Genomic DNA, 21,800 nt, shown 5'->3' on the forward strand with positions numbered 1-21,800 from the left:
TCAAGCCACTCAAGTTTTAATCTACATTAGTTGTTCTACCTCTTTATATAGAGAGATCATTTTAAATCTACTAACTTACCCATATAGATAGGAGTCCCACACGTAGTCTGAAGCATGGCTTCACTCCTTCCATGCTTCTTCACTGCTAAGCCAAAATCAGTCACCTGGAAGAAAAAACACAGTGACCTGTTTTCCTGTCCCAGAGTTTACTCATTCTGAAGGTAGGAGTTCCACCACATTGTCATCCACTGTATTTAATTCAGAGATTCTCGCGGATGGAGGGGCTTAGCTTGTATTACTACTAAGGACCTTGCTTTCACTTCCCATCCACCCCCCTCTTTGTGAAGAAACAAATCAGTGGTAAAGAGAAGCATGGTTTCTCCTACCTGAAGCAAACACCCATGATATCAATTGCTCATTCCTTCTAATTAAACTTACCAGTTGAACACAAGAAGTTATATTTTGAAAGAAGGCATTTAGCTTTTTCAGATTAAAAAAAGTTATTTTTAAAAACCTCTTTCATCGTAAAATACATTCTGGCCTTAGTATGTTTATTACCTATTTTTTCTGACACCCAAGCTATGTTCCAGTTGAAAGAACTGTTATAAATGCAGTCATTATCCTTGTCAAAACTCACAGAAACTGCCCCTTTTTATAATTATTTATAAGACACTCTCTCTGGTAAATACTATCTTTTCTTTACTTAGACCTCCCTTTGTGTTTCTAGAATTTACTAATTAAAACAATTACTACACTATTAAAAACTACAAGAAGCAAGTTAACAGGGGAAAAAAGCGACTGTAGAGCTACAAATCCACTGGAGGCCTGCTGCTGCAACTGCACTCTTTCTGCTCAGTTCCAAATCGGGGCCAGTACACATTCAGTTATTAAATATTCAGTGTGTGCCCTTGGTGTTGTCTCCCAAGTTGGAACAGCCTTGGGCTGAAAGCAGAAAAACAGGCACATTTATTGATCATACAACCAAAGATAGGCTCTTGGTCCACAGACACTGAATGCAAAGTTTCCAGTGCTTTCTGGAATAAGAAAATGTTCCTATCAATATGTGATAGCACTATTTTTCTAAATAGAAAAATCAATTTCTCCAGAGTTTTCACAATTATCCCACTTGGAACATTGTAATATGTGTCTTTCTCCACAGAAAATCTACATAAATAGCAAATAAACAAAAGGTTTCACGGTCAATTCAGTTCTTTAGAGAGTAATTATTCCTTCATTTACCAAATATTAAGTGAGCACATACTATGTTTTCAGGCATTTCTGCAGATACCAACAGTGAATAAAACATATGTAATTCCTGCCCTCATAGAGTTTAAAATAAAAATATTCAAGAATATTTATTTACTTTGGTAAAACAACAATGCTGGTAAGCCAACTTACATTACATAGGGATTTAGCTTCTACAACAGAGCAAGTTATTCACAGACAACATTTTATTCCTAAATTAACACATTCATATATTTTGAAAGCAGCCGCTGTTAAAGTGCTAAGTAATAAATAATGTATCCTATCATTTATTTGACATTAAGGAACACTTAATTTGAATAAAATCTTGAAGAATAAACACTTGGCACATTAATTGTGCTTAGGACATAAATATTAATACCCAGGAAAATTTTCAATGAGAAATACAGACTTTAGCGTTAATTTAGTATCAAAGGCATAGCCAAGGTGTTTTTTTTTCTAAATCTGTAACACATTTACATCAAATTACCAGGCATAATTTTGAAATTAATTAGAATTCAGAGCATCTGTTTGCTTGCTATTAACTAATGATTTAGAACTATCCAAATGAATATGTACTTTAAAAAAGATTCAATAGCACCACTTAACTTGTAAAATTATTCTTGTCAGTTACAACCTCTTTTGTAAAATTTTAATTTTTTTTAGCACAAGCCACTTATTTTGCTGCTCAAAAGCTTCCAAAATGTATCTAAAAAGAGGATGTACTCTGCCACTTTGCTATCAAACTGTTTACAGGCAAATATTTACCACAATTTATGATACCTTACCTTTATGTTTAAGTTCATTTCATTGTTATCATCAGTAAAGCTGCTTTTAACCATTATGTTTTCCAGTTTTAGATCTCTATGTACTATATCTACCAAGAAAATAAACAACAGATCAAATGAATAGTGAATAATGGGAAAAATAGAGAGGACATAAAAAGAACAAATAAATATATTTAACAAATTAACATCCCACTGTTAAAAACTTCGAGGAGGGCCAAGCATAATTCTGCCCTGTTCCATTCCCTTATATTCCAATCCCTTTTCTTCATATGTTTATCCTTAAGGAGGCATTTTCTTTGGTTCCCCTCTCTCTCCCCATCTCCCTGCTGCCCCCAGAGGCTTCTCTTCCTGACTGGTGGCCTGGTGAGTGGGGAGGAGGATCTTGCCAAAGGTCAGGCATTCCCAGGTGGAGGGAGACAAAAGTAGTTACAAACACAGTAAGGTTTCCCATATCCTTACATCTTCAAACAGAGGATTATGTCTTTACTTCCATGCACATGTTATTGCCAATCTAAACATTTAACATACTGCAACTTGACAACATATATATAAACTACACTTATTTCAATATATTTTTCTACAACATGAGCCCATACTTTCTACATCATGAGCACATACTTTCCTATTCTTTATATGTTAAAACAAAACAAAACACAAGCAAACAAAAGCCTTGAGACACAGAATCTTCAGTTGAACATGTCAGACATCAGGTAGGATTTTGATGTGCATGCAAATAATCATCAACTTCCTTTGCAGTAACTATTCAGTTCATACCCATAGCAGTCATTTTCCCTGACTTAAACTGGTACATGTATAACTGCTGGGAAATTGCATTTGAAGAGCCCTGAACTGGAGGCCCCACCCAACCATTTACAGTTCCCTTATACAGCTCCAGGCCTGTGTTTGTGGACTGTGTGTTTCCCTCACTCCACTGACCCATTCTTACATAAATACAGCAGAGTGAGTCTCCCTTCTGCCTTCATTGTTCTTTCTCAATTTTTCTTTGCTATTCTCACCCACTTCAGAATATTTCTATGAAAGGGACGCCTGGGTGGCTCAGAGGTTGAGTGTCTACCTTCGGCTAAGGGCGTGAGCCTGGGGTCCAGGGATCAAGTCCCACATCGGGCTCCCTGAGAGCTCTCTGTTTGTGTCTCTGCATCTCTCTGTGTGTCTCTCATGATTAAATAAATAAAATCTTTAAAAAAAAAAAAAGAAGTTCCATGAAAAACCCTGCCGACATTATGGTTGGCATCATACTGAATTTATAGCTTAATGTGGGAGAACTGACATTAGCATAATAGGAAGCCCTTGGTCTCCTGCCCTTGCAAAAATTGCTGCCCCTGCGTGCAGGGCCCTCCTTTCTTTTTTGTCTGAGTTTGGGTTCCTCAGCTCAAATTTTATTTTCCTCTATGAATCCTTCCCTGACTTTCCAAATCAAATGAGGCACTTCTTTCAATGCTCCTTATGCTCCATATGGCTCTCCATTAGAGAAATTATCATGCCGAATTACAGTTTACTTTCTATTTTCCATCTCCCACCAGCCTGAATTCCTTGAGGGGTGGGGCCTGGTCTTTTTATCTTTCTAATTCTAAGACGGACCACAAACAGGAGGTGCTCAGGAAATATCTGTTGAGTAGACCGCTGGGTTCTAGTATAGCTCTGCTACACCTCCCTGTGTCACTTCAACTCTCTGGAAAAAACTTCTTTCTAGTATAAAATGAGAAGGTGCTGAAGTCCACAAGTAAGACAAACTAACCTTGAAGGAAAAAAAAGGAGTCTTGAGGAAAAGCAGCCATAGTTACACCAAAAAACAGAAAAGGAACTACAATAATTTTTCAATGTAGCTTTTACAGGAGTAAAACCATTCTGTATGATACTATAATGGTAGAAACATGTCATTAAACATTTGCCAAAACCCACAGAATATCCACCACCAAGAGTGAGCTCTCATGTGAACTATGGACTTTGAGTGATAACAATGTGTCAGTGTAGGCCCACTGGTTGTGGTTGTAACACATGTATCATTCTGCTGGGGATGATGGTAACAGGCAGAAGCTATGTGAGTATGGCACAGGGGTATATGGATATCTCTGTAATGGCTGCTCAATTTTGCTGCAAATTTAACTGCTCTAAAAATCAACTCTAAAAACAAACCAGGGATGCCTGGGTGGCTCAGTGGTTGAGCATCTGCCTTCGGCTCAGGACGTGATCCCAGAGTCCCAGGATCAGATCCCACATTGGGCTCCCTGCGTGGGCCCTGTTTCTCCCTCTGCCTGTGTCTTTGCCTCTCTCTCTGTGTCTCTCATGAATAAATAAATAAAATCCTTTTAAAAAAATAAAATAAAACAAAAACAAAAAAATGCCTAGAATATATAGATTTTTTTTTAGTTTTTATTTAAATTCCAGTCAGTTAATATACAGTGTAATATTAGTCTCAGGTGTACAATATAGTGATTCAACACTTCCATATAAGTGTTTTGAAATTCACTTTTATTATTGACTCATCTACTTTTGATTTGACAAGATGAGCTGTTCTTCAAACTGTTGAATAGAAATATTCATCCTCATCTGTGTACAATGTAATTGTATACCTGCCTTATTTCTAATTAAAATATATTTATTATATTTAATTAAAGTTTTAGAATAAAAAAATCTAAAAATTTTTCAATAAAATCTTCTATTTTAGTAGGGATTATTTCTGGGACTATGAATCCTGAATACAATCACCTTTCAACAAAAGTGCCTATCTGCATTCACAGAGTCAATGAGCTGGATGACCCTCTTCTTACCCTTACTGTGAAGATAGGCTATAGCTGATGCGAGACTTTGAATGATCCATCTTGTCTCATTCTCTGAAAAATGCCCTTTCCTATCCAGTATTTCTTTGAGTTCTCCATCCTCACAAAGCTCCATCACCAGGTACATTTTCTGATTTTACATATTTAAAAAGAGAAAGAGAGAGCAAATTATATAGTTGAGGATTTTTAAAATATATATTGCACATACATCGTAGAAATATGATCACAATCTAAATCATCAATCTACTTACTCAAATTATTATCTATCATGTACAAGATACCGTGCAGGATACTAGAGTAACAAGGAGGCATAAAGGCATAGTTCTTAGCCTCAAGGAGCTAAGATACAATACATAGTAGTTATAAATACAATATCATGTGGTGAGTGCTAATATAAGAGGTATAACCAAAATGGCATGAGGTTAGAGAGGAAAGGAGGCTCTGTCTAAAGCATGCTCACTGAGGAGGTGATATTAAGGGCATGTCTAGATAACTGAATAGGGATTTATGGGTAGAGGATGTGGGTAAGAATGGGCTTAACACATGGCATTAGCAAAGATTCCAAAGGCTGACATGGCTATTAAAAGAATAACAAATATCTCTGTGTTAACAGCATTGGGAGTTTGGTGGGGCAGAGAAGAGTGGAGTGCTGAGGGGTGAGGCTAGAAAAAACAGCTTGGTGCCAGGTTGTAAAGACCCTTGGATGTCATGCAGAGGAGTTTGGATTTTTTTTCCCTATATGCAATAAGGAACATATGAAGTTTCTTTAGCTGGTGTCTGGAGTGGGGGGAAAGGTGTGTGCTATGACCAATTTTGCATTTCTAAATGAACACTCTAACAGTAACATGCAGCAAGACCCAGCAAACTTTTTCTCTAAAGGTCAGATCCAGATAGTAAATATTCCTGCCTTTGTAGATCACACAGTCTCTTTTGCAACTACTCAGCTCCGCTGTTATAACAGCAGCCATAAACAACACAACAAAACTTTATCTATGTACTCTGATATTTTAGTTTCATATACTTTTTATATGTCATCAAATATTACTTTAAAATTTTTTTCAGCCATTTAAAAATGTAAAAGACTTAGCTTGTGGGCCATGAACATAAGCAGGACACCCTATTGGGCTTGCACGCTGTAGTATGCTGACCTCTGTTTGTGGAGGGTACATATGAAGTAAAGAATGAACAAAAGAAGGAGTATAAAAAGCTACGAGAAGAAACAGTGGGACTTAGCAACTAATTAGGTCTATGTGGGGAAAAGCCATGGATGAAATGCCTCTTCCAATATTTGCTGTTTTTGTTGATGTATATTAACATTACTTTAGATTTTCCAAGAGTCAAGTCATTTCTTGAGTCAAAAATATTCACAGTCGGGACACCTGGGTGGCTCAGTGGTTGGGGGTCTGCCTTTGGTTCAGGGCATGATCCCAGGATCTGGGATCGAGTCCCACATCAAGCCCCTTGCATGTAGCCTGTTTCTCCCTCTGCCTAGGTCTCTGCTTCTCTCTCTCTCTCTCTCTCTCTGTGTGTGTGTGTGTGTCTCATGTATAAGTAAATAAATAAATTCTTTAAAAAAAAGATTCATAGTCAACTAAAATACAAGCCTTTTTCATACCTATTTCATACCTTTCATAGACTACCCTCCACATACCATTTCATCCTCTGCTGATAAATTTTTGTAAATGTTTTTTTAAGATTTCGGGGTCTGATTCTATTCTATAGCCACTACTAATGCAACTTCTGTGTTCAATCAGAAAGCATGAAAAGAGGAATAGAAGATTAACACCCTTTCTTCCAACAATCAATATTCTGATTCACCAAACCTCAGGATACTTTGGAATTTCAAAAGTATCTAAAGGATTGTGCAAAGCCTAACACATAAATAAGCTTTTGAACTATGGCATATTTTTTCCACTGATAGCACTATAGGGATCATGGGTACATAAAATAGTCAATGAACTATTTGGAAAGAAAAGTGACTTTAGTAGTGCCTACAGTATAAATTGATGTCAATTTCAAATATGTAAGTTGATAAAAGTCATATCAATAAAAGTTTTTGAGAAGTATTTTTATAATTGTTAGAAATAATTGTGTAGATAGGAGAACATTTGGACTCACAAGAAACCATAACAAACTCTGACTAGATGACAGTACTAATACCAAGGCCTACCCATCAAGTAACAATTTCCATTCATCTTTAAGATGGCTTCTGTTGAAGGTCTAGTGAGTTAGGGATAGGAGGAGGTAGATCTGACCTGTGTAAATCAAGGGCCAGCAATACATTAAAAGAAAACCCAGGGACACCTGGGTGGCTCAGCAGTTGAGTGTTTGCCTTGGGCTCAGGGCATGGTCCCCGAGTCTTGGGATCGAGTCCCGCATCAGGCTCCCTGCGAGGAGTCTGCTTCTCCCTCTGCCTATGTCTCTGCCTCTCTCCGTGTGTCTCTCATGAATGAATAAATAAATGAATCTTTAAAAAACAAACAAACCAGGAAACCAATCACAGATGATGATTTCCTTTGCCTTCAAACTATTCAAGATTTGGACTCCCACTTGAAGTGCCAGATGAAGTAACAGAGACTAGCCTGACCCTCCTTCCTAAAACAACTTAAGAGACAAAACATATAAAACAACAATTTTCAGACATTAGACACCAGGCAGCAAAGGGCGATGATCCCTGAAAGAGGGGACACACATGAAGCAAGGCTCATAATCATTCTAGCTTACTGTACAGAGAAAGTTTCTAGGTCATGGGGCAGTGAGAAGGAATACTCCCAGCAGTCTTTGTGAACTGAGGAAATGGAGCTGAGAGTCCAGAAAGCACAAGACAACTTAAATTCACAGAGCAGAGTATCAAAGAGGAGAAAGCTGTACATAGAGAAAGCTCCAGAGATTTGCAGAGGCTCACCCTCCAGTCTTCAGCAGAGTACTTCTCAATTCATGTGTATGAGGGAACTGCCCAAACCTGGGTAAAGAACCATGCAAGAGGAACAGAGGGAACAATCACTGGAGCTTACACATGGCCAGAAAGAGCTTGTGTTCCCATTGGTCAGAGTAGAAAATCTCATAATTCAGGACATCATCAGGTAGAGTACTTTCAAAGGGTCTTATTTCTTTAGTAAGAAAAAAAGTAGTCCTAGACCACATGCTGCTCTGGTACCATATAACAAAGCTTAAACCAAGCTTCAGAAGTATCAAACTGTTTACAAATAACTATGTCCTACAATAAAGCTCAAGAGTAGTTACAAGAATATAAAAATACCTAGTGTCCAATCAAAAACTAATAGGCATATAAAGAAAATGGAAAATATAACTGGTAATGGAAAAAAACAACAACAGTTAATCAAAATTGAGCTAGCAATGACACACATGATAAATTAGTAGAAAAGAACATTAAAAGCTATTATAACTATATTTAAGAAGGAGGAGTAAATACTGAGCATGTTAAGTCAAAATGGAAAGACACACAAAAGAATCAAATCATATTTTCCATTGGAAAAGAGAAACAGCACACACACATCATGTTATAGGAAAAGACTGAATCTGAAGGCACTGCAACAAAAACTGTTAAATGAAACAAAGAGAGAAAAAATATTGATAAAAATGAATAGAGCATCAGTAAACTGTGGACAATATCAAGCAATCTAGCACGGGCACTTGGAGTCCTGACAGTGGGAGAAGGCAGAAAAAAATACTTGAACAAATAATGGCCAAATATTTCCTAAATTTGATAAAAACTATAAACTCACAGATCCAAGAGGCTTCATGAACCCCAAGCACCAGAAATATGAGGAAAACAATAGAAAGGTACATGAAACCAAATTGCTTAAAACTGACGATAAGGAACAAAACTATTCTAAGAAGATTTGGGGATTAAAAAAAATAACAACCCTATGACTGAACAGAGTAGACTTTTGGCCCCATTGCTGTCTATTGCTCCCATAAAGGATAATTGGTCTTTCAAAATTTTTAAACACTCCTAATTAATCAAGTGTAATACATAACCCAAATTGACTATTTCTGCCTTAGAGACTGGCAAAGGAAACAAAGAATAATAGCTTAAACTAAAGAGACAGATGCTTTATATCCATTTTCCCATTTAATCCTTCAACAACCAAAATGAGGTCGATACTATTATTAAACCCATTTTTCAGATGAGCAAACTCAAGCATAGAGAGGTAGAGTAACATCATCATCTCATGGCTAATGAGTAGTAGAGCCAGGATTTAAAGGCACGGGCAAATCTGATGTCAGAGTCCACATGCCTGACCACATATTTTACTGCCTCTGAGCAGAGAAACACCCAAACCCATGGGTACTAAATAATCTGGAGACAGAATGGCAAATAACTCAGGCTTCACAACAACTGAAAATGAAAATTAAAGGCATTTAAAGAGGAGAATGATGATATCTAGGGAAGAAGGAAAATTAAACACATTGGTAAAACACAGATGATAAATATCTTCTACACAGTGCTAAATATATCCATGCTAACTTTATTAGAAAGCTAACCTTGCAAAATGGTGAAATATTCCAAAAGACTGTAATGGAGAAACCAAAGACCAAAGCAAAAGGAAAGCCATCTCTAAGAAAGCTCTAATCACTATCTGGTGGTATACAAATTGTTTCAATTCCAAGCATTTGTTTGCAACAAGCCACCCAGAAATATCACTATAAATACATCAATCTAATCATCAGACACCTAATTATATAATCAATAATAAAAGTCCTCCAGAATGCCCTCATCAATCTCCAGTGACAGACACATGCCAAGGACAGGAGCAACTGTGCCCGACAGGGGTTACTTCAGACGAGAATAATGTTCATTTGTGACAATGACAACTTTCAAAATGCAGCACCTGATTAAGCCTTACCTTAGGCGTCTCAAACACTTGTTCCAGATGTATAATGTGTTCATGTTTCACACTTTTTAGGATGTTCACCTCCCGTTCAAGTAACTTCACAGCAGAGCTTCCAGCCTTTAATAATGAGGACACAGAGATTTCACATATGAATGTCACTACTACATCTCTCAATATAAAAGTTACAGTTAGTTTTACATTTTTTCCTACATTTTCTGGAGAATGTTCCTTTTTTCCTAACTTTTCTGGAGAAGTTCCTTTTTCAAAAGATCACATGCAACTTATTCCCATGATTAGATTAAATTATGGTCTTTCTCTCCTTTGTCCAATTATAAGTTATATATGATTTGGCCTCAAGCCACATCTGTTTCTTGGACTGTTTCTCTAAATTAACTACAACATGGTCTCTGTCCCCTGACAGAATTATTCCAATTTTGAATATGCCTCTTGGTATTTCTTTCAAACTCCTGTTAATCCTTTAATGTTAGCATAATAAAACCAAAATCTACTTTGCAGGGGCATCATTTGGAAAAGATAAAAACAAAATGTTTTTCTTTTGTTTTGATATACCTTATATATACTTATATATAAAGTATATATATTTATATATAAAAGAAATAATAGGCAGTGAGATTCTATACCTACCCATGCAATATATCACTGCCTGATACCCCCGGCTTCAAAATTACCTGAGAGAGAGAAAGAGAGAGAGATATCTTTCCTTCAGACCAATCTATCTCTAGCTTTATCTCCTTACATGTAACCCTTAACCATACCTGATGGCAAAAGGCAAAAGCAGGCACACCCCAGGGAGCACAAATCAGGGTGCGACTGATTTTCTATGAAGTCATCTAAAAAATTCTGGAAGTGTTTTTTGTTTTTTTTTCTACCCTCAGCACCACTCCAATCATCATCTCTATTGATACCTAAATTACTATCCTTATCTGAAGAAAAGTATTGCCATCCTCCACATAAAAATATCCCTGCTAAGCGAAATACATCAATCAGAGAAAGACAATTATATGATCTCACTCATATGTGGAATTTACGAAACAAAATAGAAGATCATAGCGGAAGAGAGGGAAAAATAAAATAAGACAAAATCAGCAAGAGAGACAAACCATAAGAGACTCTTAATCATAGGAAACAAACTGAGGGTTGCTGGAGGGGAGATGGGTCAGGGGATGGGATAACTGGGTGATGGACATTAAAGGGGGCACATGATGTAATGAGGACTGGGTATTATATAAGACTGATTTATCACTGAACTCTACATCTGAAACTAATAATACATTATATGTTAATTAATTGAATTTAAATTAAAAAAAGAAATTGATCTGAATATCGTAAAAAAAACATATATATATATATATATATATATATATCATTGAAAAGGATAACAAAAATCTTATCCCACCCCTCCCCATGCCCCCAGCAAGCTTGGAGAATACATAATAGTTCTTAAAGTACGGGAAAGACCTGTATCTGACCTGTATCACAGGTCAAACTTTACCTAGTTAAAATTTTATCTAGGGCCATCCCTGCTTCCGATTGTCTCTACTCTTCAAACATTACTAATCTCAGGAGTGAATAGGAAACCACCTGCCCACTATGCCCTATCGAAGTAGGATGAAAATCACATTTTAAGTTTATCCTAGAGGTTCAAGAGAAAAAGTAACCATGAGGAGTGAATTCTTACCTAGACTAGATGTGGAAAATTACCACAATTTCTCCTAATATCAGTCTCAACTCTGCTTCACCTCCTTCCCCAAATGGCTTGACCTGTATATAATGCAGTAATATATTGTCCAATTCATATAATGACTATATAAATTTATTTTACTATATTGGTGTTTGTAAGTGTTCATCATCAATATGTGTGCACAAGATTATGACTATCTATAGGTAACTGGCTGCATAACCCTTAAAGAGAAGCCCACTCATTGTCCACTCCAGGAGAAACCTGGTGAGGAACAGAGTGACTACAAGTGAACAGTATAGTTCATAGTTGTTGAAAAAGTGGTTCAAACTGGAAGAGCAGGTAGGATGAACAACCACAGGAGGAAATAGGGAATCAAAGGAAAGGAAAGGATGGGAGAAAAGTCGTTCAGAACCGCATACATCAGGAGACAGTGCTGAGACTTACACCTAGCTAAGCCATCCCTAGCTCACAGGTCTACAACTACACACACTGAGAACCAGCCCTTACTTTCAACTCACACTGGAAAACTTTACCCTAAGGATCTATACCCTAAAAACTACAGAACACTTCTGAAAGAAATTGAGGAAGACACAAAGAGATGGAAAAATATTCCATGCTCATGGATTGGAAGAATTAATATTGTGAAAATGTCAATGTTACCCAGGACTATTTACACATTTAATGCAATCCCTATCAAAATACCATGGACTTTCTTCAGAGTAGGAACAAATCATCTTAAGATTTCTGTGGAATCATAAAAGACCCCAAATAGCCAGAGGAATTTTAAAAAAGAAAACCATAGCTGGGGGCATCACAATGCCAGATTTCAGGTTGTACTACAAAGCTGTGGTCATCAAGACAGTGTGGTACTGGCACAAAAACAGACACATAGATCAATGGATAGAGAATCCAGAAGTAGACCCTCAACTTTATGGTCAACTAATATTTGACAAAGGAGAAAAGACTATCCACTGGAAAAAAAGACAGTCTCTTCAATAAATGGTGCTGAGAAAATTGGACATCCACATGTAGAAGAATGAAACTAGACCATTCTCCTACACCATACACAAAGATAAACTCAAAATGGATGAAAGATCTAAATGTGAGACAAGATTCCATCAAAATCCTAGAGGAGAACACAGGCAACACCCTTTTTGAACTTGGCCACAGCAACTTCTTGAAGATACATCCATGAAGGCAAGAGAAACAAAAGCAAAAATGAATTATTGGGACTTCATCAAGATAAAAAGCTTCTGCACAGCAAAAGAAACAGTCAACAAAACTAGAAGACAACCTACAGAATGGGAGAAGATATTTGCAAATGACCTATCAGATAAAGGGCTAGTATCCAAGATCTATAAAGAACTTATTAAACTCAACAGCAAAGAAACAAACAATCCAATCATGAAATGGGCAAAAGACATGGACAGAAATTTCACAGAGGAAGACATAGACATGGCCAACATGCACATGAGAAAATGCTCCGCATCACTTGCCATCAGGGAAATACAAATCAAAACCACAATGAGATACCACCTCACACCAGTGAGAATGGGGAAAATTAACAAGGCAGGAAACCACAAATGTTGGAGAGGATGCGCAGAAAAGGGAACCCTCTTACACTGTTGGTGGGAATGTGAACTGGTGCAGCCACTCTGGAAAACTGTGTGGAGGTTCCTCAAAGAGTTAAAAAATAGAACTGCCCTACGACCCAGCAATTGCACTGCTGGGGATTTACCCCAAAGATACAGATGCAGTGAAACGCCGGGACACCTGCATCCCAATGTTTATAGCAGCAATGTCCACAATAGCCAAACTGTGGAAGGCGCCTCGGTGTCCATCGAAAGATGAGTGGATAAAGAAGATGTGGTCTATGTATACAATGGAATATTACTCAGCCATTAGAAATGACAAATACCCACCATTTGCTTCGACGTGGATGGACCTGAGGGTATTATGCTGAGTGAAATAAGTCAGTCGGAAAAGGACAAACATTATATGGTCTCATTCATTTGGGGAATACAAAAATTAGTGAGTGAAAGGGAATAAAGGGAAAGGAGAGAAAATGAGTGAAAATATCAGTGAGGGTGACAAAACATAATAGGCTCCTAACTCTAGGAAATGAACAAGGGGTAGTGGAAGGGGAGGTGGGCGGGGGTTTGGGGGTGACTGGGTGATGGGCACAGAGGGGGACACTTGGCGGGATGAGTACTGGGTGTTATGCTATATGTTGGCAAATTGAACTCCAATAAAAAAAAAATTAAAAAAAAAAAGAAAACTTTACCCTGATTTGGTTATATTGGTTATGTTAGTTAATCCTTCAGTTGCTTTTCTCAGATAGCACTTGTTTTCTTGAGTTCAAGAACTGGTCCCTTCCCAGAAGGCCATGGAAATGGCCACACTTCTCCAGGGCAATAGCCCAGGGCCTGCCCTTTGGGTCAGCTGTGTCAACTATACCACCCACCCCACCCTGCCCTGGCACTGTGTCCTCAGTGTCCTGCTGCTAATAATTCTTACCTTGTCTTTGTTCACTTTTTTAATTGCCCACTTAGTTTTTGTTTCCTTGTCTATAGCTTCAATGACCATTCCAAAGCTCCCCTGTCCCAATATTCTTCCAAAGGTATAGAATTCCTGGATAAAAAATAAGAGCTCCTTTGTCTCTTTCTGCCATTCATCAGGTGTTAAAAATGAACACATAATACTGACAGATATCTACCCAAGGGAAGAGAGTTTCTGCTCCAGGGTAAAATCAAATACAAGATACCACATATTTGCTTTAATATTAATAAACACATCTTAATTAACCAAAAATAAATTTTGACAAATTTCATTAAATGTCCTTTGGTGGAAAACCATAAAAATCCTAATGGAGAAATACGAAAAACCTCAAAAGTATAAAAATGAATTTCTTACAAACTATTATATTATGGAAACATCTTTGTAAGAAAAAGGAGGAATGGAATATTAATGTGTGTGTGTATAAAACACATACACTAGAGAAATTATCTCCAAATTCTGAGAGCTATACTATAAAATCAACACATATTAACCATTGAATACTGCTTTTCTGTTTATCAAGTAATACTTTATCTTCATTATTTCTATCAAAAATTGCTTTTGTTGTTTTATTCCTTTTGTTTTGGAAAAAGCAATATATGACAGAAATTTTAATATAAGTCAGCACTGTGAAGAAAATAAAAACCATTCATAGTAACACTATCCGGACCAAGAATCCTTCTACTTATTATTTAACTTCTGATGGTAACTACACTTATCATCATGAGCACAGTGAAATGAGCAGAACGTTGAATCACCGAATTGTATGCCTGAAACTAATAAAATTGTATGTCAACTACAATTCAACTTTTTTTTAAAAAGCATAGTGCCTGACATAGTAAGCACTCAATAAAAGTTAGTATTATATGTAATATTATATGATATATAATATATATACATATATTTAAAAGAATGCACTGTTTTTGTGAACACCCAGCATCCTGGTTCACATTGTAAAATAACAAACAAGTAACTCATTTATATTTCCATTTCTTGTGAATTTGGTTGAGGGGGAAGTCAGTCTCCTTGATCTAAATCAGTATCAGGGCATTAAGAGTTTCTGGACATATCATGCCTGGGGATTAGAACATGACAAAACAGCTGAAGAAACGCCACTCAGTGAAGCCTCTGCTGGTTCAGCAGCCAGGTCCTTTTCTGGAGATGCTACTTTATCTCTCTGCAACCACTTTCACCTTTACCACACACCAGATAAATTAGCTGCTAGTCTTCACTTTCTGCTGCTTACATTCCTGTCTTACTTGTATAAGGAAAGATTCAATGCTCAACTAATTACTTACCTACTTCGTGAAGGGGTTCCCTGACTGACTGCACCATGGTGATTATTCCATTATTTTGACTTCCTTCAGCACATATGCACTGGTCCTTTCTTACTATTATTACTATTACTCTCTTTCTTACAAACACTTTGGTTCGTGTTTTTCTCCCAAAAAAGTCTAGAAACTTCTTAAGAAGCTGTTCCTTTTGATTCCTTTAAAAAGCCTACCCTGAAACTTTGTAGGTAAAATATTCATGCTTAGCACATAGGAGGAAAAGTGAAAGGAAGGAAGGACTGTTTAGCTTTAACATGTTAGACTTTGTTCAGATAGTTCTTTTGTGACACATATTTTAAACAAAAATGGGATAAAACACAATTCCTGTTTTCTCAGAATCTGTAATCTACTCAAGAGACAAGATTATCACTTAAATTGTAAAGTCTTAAATTAAAAAAGAAAAACAACAACAACAACAACAAAACAACATTGGGGCCAGAGACCAGAGCTAAAATACTGGGAGAATAAGGGAAAACATTATAAAAGAGGCAGCTTCTGAGATTGGCATGTGAGGGAACAAAGGCAAGTAATTGAGAACTTTTTTTCTATAATCCAAGCAAAGCAAGGAAGGCATTCCAAAGGAACAGTAGTGCAAATATGGAATGAATGAGTGAATTTGTTATGAATGAGTCAATCAATAAATCCAGTCAGCAAGCCAGCCAGTCAGAAACCTTCCACATATATACACCTGTAAGAGAAGTGACAGACAGCTATGTAGAGTTGAACTCTAGAGGAAAAGCTTTGGATTTATAGTCTCGAATGTCATGAATGGCAATTCCTAGACTCATACAGGGTATATTCTGCCCAAGGGATGGTCCCCAAAGCACTACTTTCAATGATTTGTAATTACTTTGGCTCTTCTTTCTTCCTACTGCCACTTAATAGTGAGAATCAGTCAGAAAACTAAGATGACTAAAATAAGACAAAACATTTTTTTATCATATTTATATGCAAGTCCCAACTACCTATTATGAAAATGAGTCAAATTTCAATTTAAATGGTCATTTATCCTTTTTGTTTTCCACAAACAAAATGATCTAAATTCTATAACCATTTCCCCAATTTTTCTTGCCCTTTAAAAACTGAACTTCCATTTGCTCTTTAAACATATAGAACTACAACCTGGACACAGTATTTTAATAATGTTTAAATGGGATTTTTTAAATGAGGAATCGATATAGAAGCAGCCCAACTGTCCAACTGGTTTCATAAACTAATCTTTTTCTTCAACTAACTGCTTTGACATCATTACATCTGTGAAAATAAGGAGAAAATGACTTCTTGTTGATAATAATTTTAAGAGGATGTTTTAAAAATGGTAATGTAGGTCTATTTTTATTGATATAGAAATCCATGATATAGTGTAGAGTGTGAAAAAGCACATATGATACGATCCCATTATGAAAATGTGTGCATGTGAGGGTGCCAATACTGGTATTTGGAGAGATGGTCATCTAAATATTAAGAGTAGTTATCTCCGGATAGTAGAATTTTGGATGAGTATAACTCTTTTTTTAAAATATACTCTTCTAAAGTGTTTAAAAACTTTAAAACGAACCTGTCCATTTAATGGGAGGAGAAAAACTTCAATTATACCAGTTAAGGTTATTTCTTAAAAATATGTATATATTTGAAATATTTCATAACTTAAAACAGGAAAAAACTGAAAATAAAAATAAAATAACACTTAATATATGCACAGAAAAAACTAAGATAATAAATGTTAACATTGGTTATATCTGGCTCATGATTTTTACTTTTTTTTCACTTTTCTATTTTTTCCTACTATTTTACAATGAATACATTTTGCTTTTATAAAAGCTCTTATGGCTAAATTTGAAACTCAGTAAATTTGTGGATTAAAAAAAATACAGGCCTTTTATTTAAAGCGGGAAAATTAAACTTTTCAAGTTAGAAGTACTCAGGAAGTTTTTCTGATTGCTTCAAGTAAAATGCCAAATACCTCCTGGAACAACATTTTTAAGTTATTTAACATCAATGCAATTTTCTTCTTGCAGTTGTTCTTATTGGTTCTGTTAATCTGATGTTAAAGGAACACATTTTAATTTCTAAAAGGGTAATAAGAATATCCAATCCATAATAATTAGAGTCCTTGGGAGAATCACAATGGTATCCATTCAATCACAAGCTAGAAAAAATGGAGGGGTCCACAAGGGAAATTCTGGCCTCACTACTAATCATCAAAGAAATGAACAGCCAAACCATCTCAAGTCATCTGGTCTCTCTGTCTTGAAGAGGTCTACATAAAGACTCCAAGATTGCTCTCAGCAACAGGCAACAGCTGAAGACCAAAATGTACTCATTTTAGCTAATAAAAATGCCCTCTGCTTTAATTAAAGGCTAGTTGGTCCTCTATAAACAGAAGAAATAATTAGTTTTCATATTCTTTTGTAAAGAGTTTGACATACTTGAAACGTAAATTTCCTCTTTTCTTTTTTTCCTTTCCTTAGAGACTAATTTTTAAATCATTTTTGCCATTAACTATTGACTTAGACATTCCTAGCAGTTTCATCTTGCTTTCTATATACCTGAATAGCAGCTCCATTGTCCATCCTAATGTGAGGAACTTTTCCTTCTGTATTGTTGCCCCGATTCCATTGTTGTTGAGATGTTTTTCTCTCCATATTTGAGGTTTTTGAGGGCTTACACCAAGAAGAATAAAAATATTAAGATATAATATGCTTTCAGTATAAATATAAAATGCTTGTATCTTGACAAAATAAGAACCCTAATTTAAATAATCACAAATCTTTAATGTGTGCTATGATATTTATCGTCTTTTTCAAATTCTAAGCCCTATATGATTCATTGGCTCATTATGCTAAGAGACCACATGAAGTCAGCCATTTAATCTAATCCCCTGAATCCAGGCAAGTCCATATGATAACCTGTGTCACAAATCTAACAGAACTTACCTGATGATTCTTTAAAATCACAAGAGAAGGAAACTTTAGAGCTTTCTCAATCACCCTTGTTTCAAAACATTAAAGTCACCTCCAGTAGGTTATATATAGAAAATTATTGACCAAACATTCACGAAACATCTTTTGAACGAAGGTTATATAGTAACAATACACTCAGCGATGCCTATATGGCAATGACTATACCATAACACAAATCAAAAATGACAGTTTAAGGAGAAAATCTGACAAAGGTGCAACTCTGAGGAGTGAGAACCTAACTTTTTTTAAACTTACCAAAGTTGTTCTGTATCAACTACAATCTTCCACACTGCTTCTTCTCTATAAAGGTAGAATACACCCAAAGCAGTCCAACCAGGTAGTCATTCATAGATTGTAATTAATGCAAATTGGTTTTACAAAGTATATTTGATATTCCATCTAGATAACCAGGAATTGTCTTAAATAATAATCACCCTATGTTTAACTACAACCATAAATCCCATTTTGCATCCATTGAAGAAAATGCCCCCAAATTCACATTTAATCCAACTTGAAAACTAATTCATTTCTGGATAAGCCATTAAAAAACAAAGAAGCTCGGGAACCCTGGGTGGCGCAGCGGTTTAGCGCCTGCCTTTGGAGACCCGGGATCGAGTCCCACATCGGGCTCCCGGTACATGGAGCCTGCTTCTCCCTCTGCCTGTGTCTCTGCCTCTCTCTCTCTCTGTGTGACTATCATGAATAAATAAAAATTTTTTTAAAAATTAAAAAAAAAAAAACGAAGCTGGAATAACATTCCAAATTATTAATGATCCTGGCAAATAACTAATTTGGCAGTGGATGGAAATACTATAAAAGAAATTATTAACCAATTCTGCTCACCTCTTATGTAAGAAAGAATGTCCCTTTAATAGTTAAGAAGCCAATTAATTAGCTGATGAGACCCCAAGGGATACAGCTGAAGCTAAGGATGGGATTAGGAAATGGAGTATCAATTTGTGTTGGGATAGAGAATCTTCAATATTTACCATATCTTTCCCAGAGGCCATATCTATGCTGGTTTGGTTTTCTTTTTTTCTCCCTGGTAAAACCATAAATTCTGAGCTGCCAATATTTGATGCTTGGGATATTTCCACCACAGAAATTGGAGAAAGCTTTGTTTTACAGGCACATACACAAAGTCCACCTTTCTTAGAAGCAGATGAACAGTTGGGGCACTGTGTGGATTTTCTGCCAAAGCCACTATTGGCCATTTGCTTTTGCAACAAAAGCAAGTTGAAAGAAAGGGGTTTCCACTCTTTGAGGAACAAAACCACACCAATAGGGATAAGGTCAGCTGATGGTGAAAACTGTAACTTCCTGTTGGTGAGGTCCTTAGAGTAATGATGCACTGCACTTACATTCACACATGAGAGCTGCAGAAAGAAAAGAAATCAAAATTTAGAAAGTTCTTTTTTATTCTACCCCCCTCCTATAAATCAGAGAAAAACAAGCAACAAGCACCAAAAGCATCCTGTCTATACAAGAAAAGTTACTATTTATGGCAAAATTAGGACATATTTCTAAAAACCAATGGATTGTCATCCTTCAAAATTTAATTCTTGAACTCCAGACATTTTATTTACCTAACAATTGAAAGAATCATCTCTGTTCAGAACCATAAAATTGCTGAAACGCACAGTCTAATAAGGAAATCAATTTGGTGGGCTGACATCAATTTTTTTTTAAATTCTAAGAGGATAGTATGAGTATTTTGTATAGATCCTTGGTAACTTCTATGAAACTTCTAATTATACAGATATATATGTAGAAAAGGTTTGTGTATGTATATGGACTCAGCCACAGAGTAAGACACATTTTTATTGAAGTATAATTGACATACAACATTGTATTAGTTTTAAATACATCACATAAGGGAATCCCTGGGTGGCTCAGTAGTTTAGCGCCTGCCTTCGGCCCAGGGCATGATCCTGGAGTTCGGAGTAGAGTCCCACATCAGGCTCCCTGCATGGAGCCTGCTTCTCTCTCAACCTGTGTCTCTGTCTCTCTCTCTCTCTCTCTCTCTGTCTTTCATGAATAAATAAAATCTTTTAAAAAAATAAATACATCACATAATGATTCACCATTTATATATATTACAAAATTATCATCATAAGTCTAGTTCACCTGTCACCATACAATGCTATTATAATACTATTAACTATATTTCTTTATCCTACACTTTTTATATCTCTGTGACTTATAACTGAAGTTTGTATTTTTTAATCTCTTTCACCTATTTCACCTATCCACCACCACCTCCCTTCTTGATGTGGTCTGTGGCAAAAAATAACAAATAAATAAATAAATAAATAAATAAATAAATAAATAAATAAATAAGGCTTAAAAATATTGGTGTAAAACATTTATTACTGTGGTTTCAAAATTTAAACCTCACTCTGATTATTATTAGAGTAAATTCATATTAACACCTTTGACAAAGGAGTAGATAATTTGATTTTTATAAAACTACTTATTCCTAAAATTTCAAAGTCAATATTAGAAGTATCTTCATTTTGGGGAACTATTGATTGCTATTTTTCCCTCAGCATAGAAACAGGTATGCCCAACATTCTGGCAAACTAGAGTTATTGGCAGCTATATGGTGGCAAGTTGGAAAGACATGAGCTGAGAAAGGAGAGAGAAATGTGTCCTGCAGTACATATAAGAGAATACCTTGACAAACTTATGGAAGTAACTAGGAGTACATTATGATGGTCTTTACTATAATATTTCAGATATTACATAAAAGTATATTATGCAGTCACAGACTGATAAGGCTAGGCACATATGGAACATACTTTTGCCTTTTGAATTGGAATAAATTTGACCAGAAGTGGAAGTTAGATATCTTTATGTCCTTAAAGAAATGTCTTTCTAGTTTTAGTTGTAGAAGACTAGTTTTCTAATCATAAACGAGTGCTACCTTTTATCAATTCTTAATCTATTGTGATTATCATATTTTCTCTTTTTTTAAAGATTTTATTTATTTATTCATGAGACAGACAGAGAGAGAGAGAGAGAGGCAGAGACACAGGCAGAAGGAGAAGCAGGCTCCATGCAGGGAGCCTGATGTGGGACTCGATCCCGGATCTCCAGGATCACGCCCTGGGCTGAAGGTGGCACTAAACTGCTGAGCCACCTGGGCTGCCCTATCATATTTTTTCTTATTGGATCTTTTGATACTTTGCATTGTTTAAAAAGGTTTCCCAATATTAAGGCATTCTTGCACTTACAGTATGAACCGTACATGATCATGATGGATGATTCTTTTAATGCTAGAAAATGGATACATTTGTATTTTGAGGTTTCAGTTATATTTCTAAGTTAAACTGGTCTGTAATTATCCTTTGTTAGGTTTTGATACAAGCTTCCGGCTGCTTTCATAAAACAAGTTGGATATCTTCCATCTTACAATGTTTGGTAACAATTTGCATAGCATAAAATCTACAGGAAAATCTTCAAGGCAATAGGACTTTAATAAATATATGACTAGTAGTTTATCTAATATTTATTCTTCCATTGTTCCTTACTTAACAGAATCCTAATTTTGACCAGGGC

General features: G+C 36.0%; 1 protein-coding gene across 8 annotated transcripts in view; it reads right to left on the reverse strand.

The window, feature by feature from the left end:
• The window catches only part of STK33 (serine/threonine kinase 33), a 147,238-nt gene that overhangs the window by 47,494 nt on the left and 77,944 nt on the right, over window positions 1-21,800 (reverse strand). For 3 of the 8 annotated variants that reach the window (XM_038568976.1, XM_038568977.1, XM_038568975.1), the window contains 7 exons: window positions 19,229-19,615; window positions 17,826-17,939; window positions 13,907-14,020; window positions 9,700-9,804; window positions 4,820-4,958; window positions 2,031-2,119; window positions 80-164 (listed from right to left, as the gene is read on the reverse strand). In XM_038568976.1, coding sequence (XP_038424904.1) covers window positions 80-164; window positions 2,031-2,119; window positions 4,820-4,958; window positions 9,700-9,804; window positions 13,907-14,020; window positions 17,826-17,939; window positions 19,229-19,453 — 871 coding nt within the window. In that variant the 5' untranslated portion in view covers window positions 19,454-19,615. Of the gene's footprint in view, window positions 1-79; window positions 165-2,030; window positions 2,120-4,819; window positions 4,959-9,699; window positions 9,805-10,332; window positions 10,377-11,386; window positions 11,470-13,906; window positions 14,021-17,825; window positions 17,947-19,228; window positions 19,616-21,800 lie in introns of those variants that run through there. The other 5 variants (XM_038568978.1, XM_038568974.1, XM_038568979.1 and 2 more) reach the window with 5 other exon arrangements.

This window comes from Canis lupus, chromosome 21 (genome assembly GCF_011100685.1).
Source record: "Canis lupus familiaris isolate Mischka breed German Shepherd chromosome 21, alternate assembly UU_Cfam_GSD_1.0, whole genome shotgun sequence".
Lineage (NCBI taxonomy): Eukaryota > Metazoa > Chordata > Mammalia > Carnivora > Canidae > Canis > Canis lupus.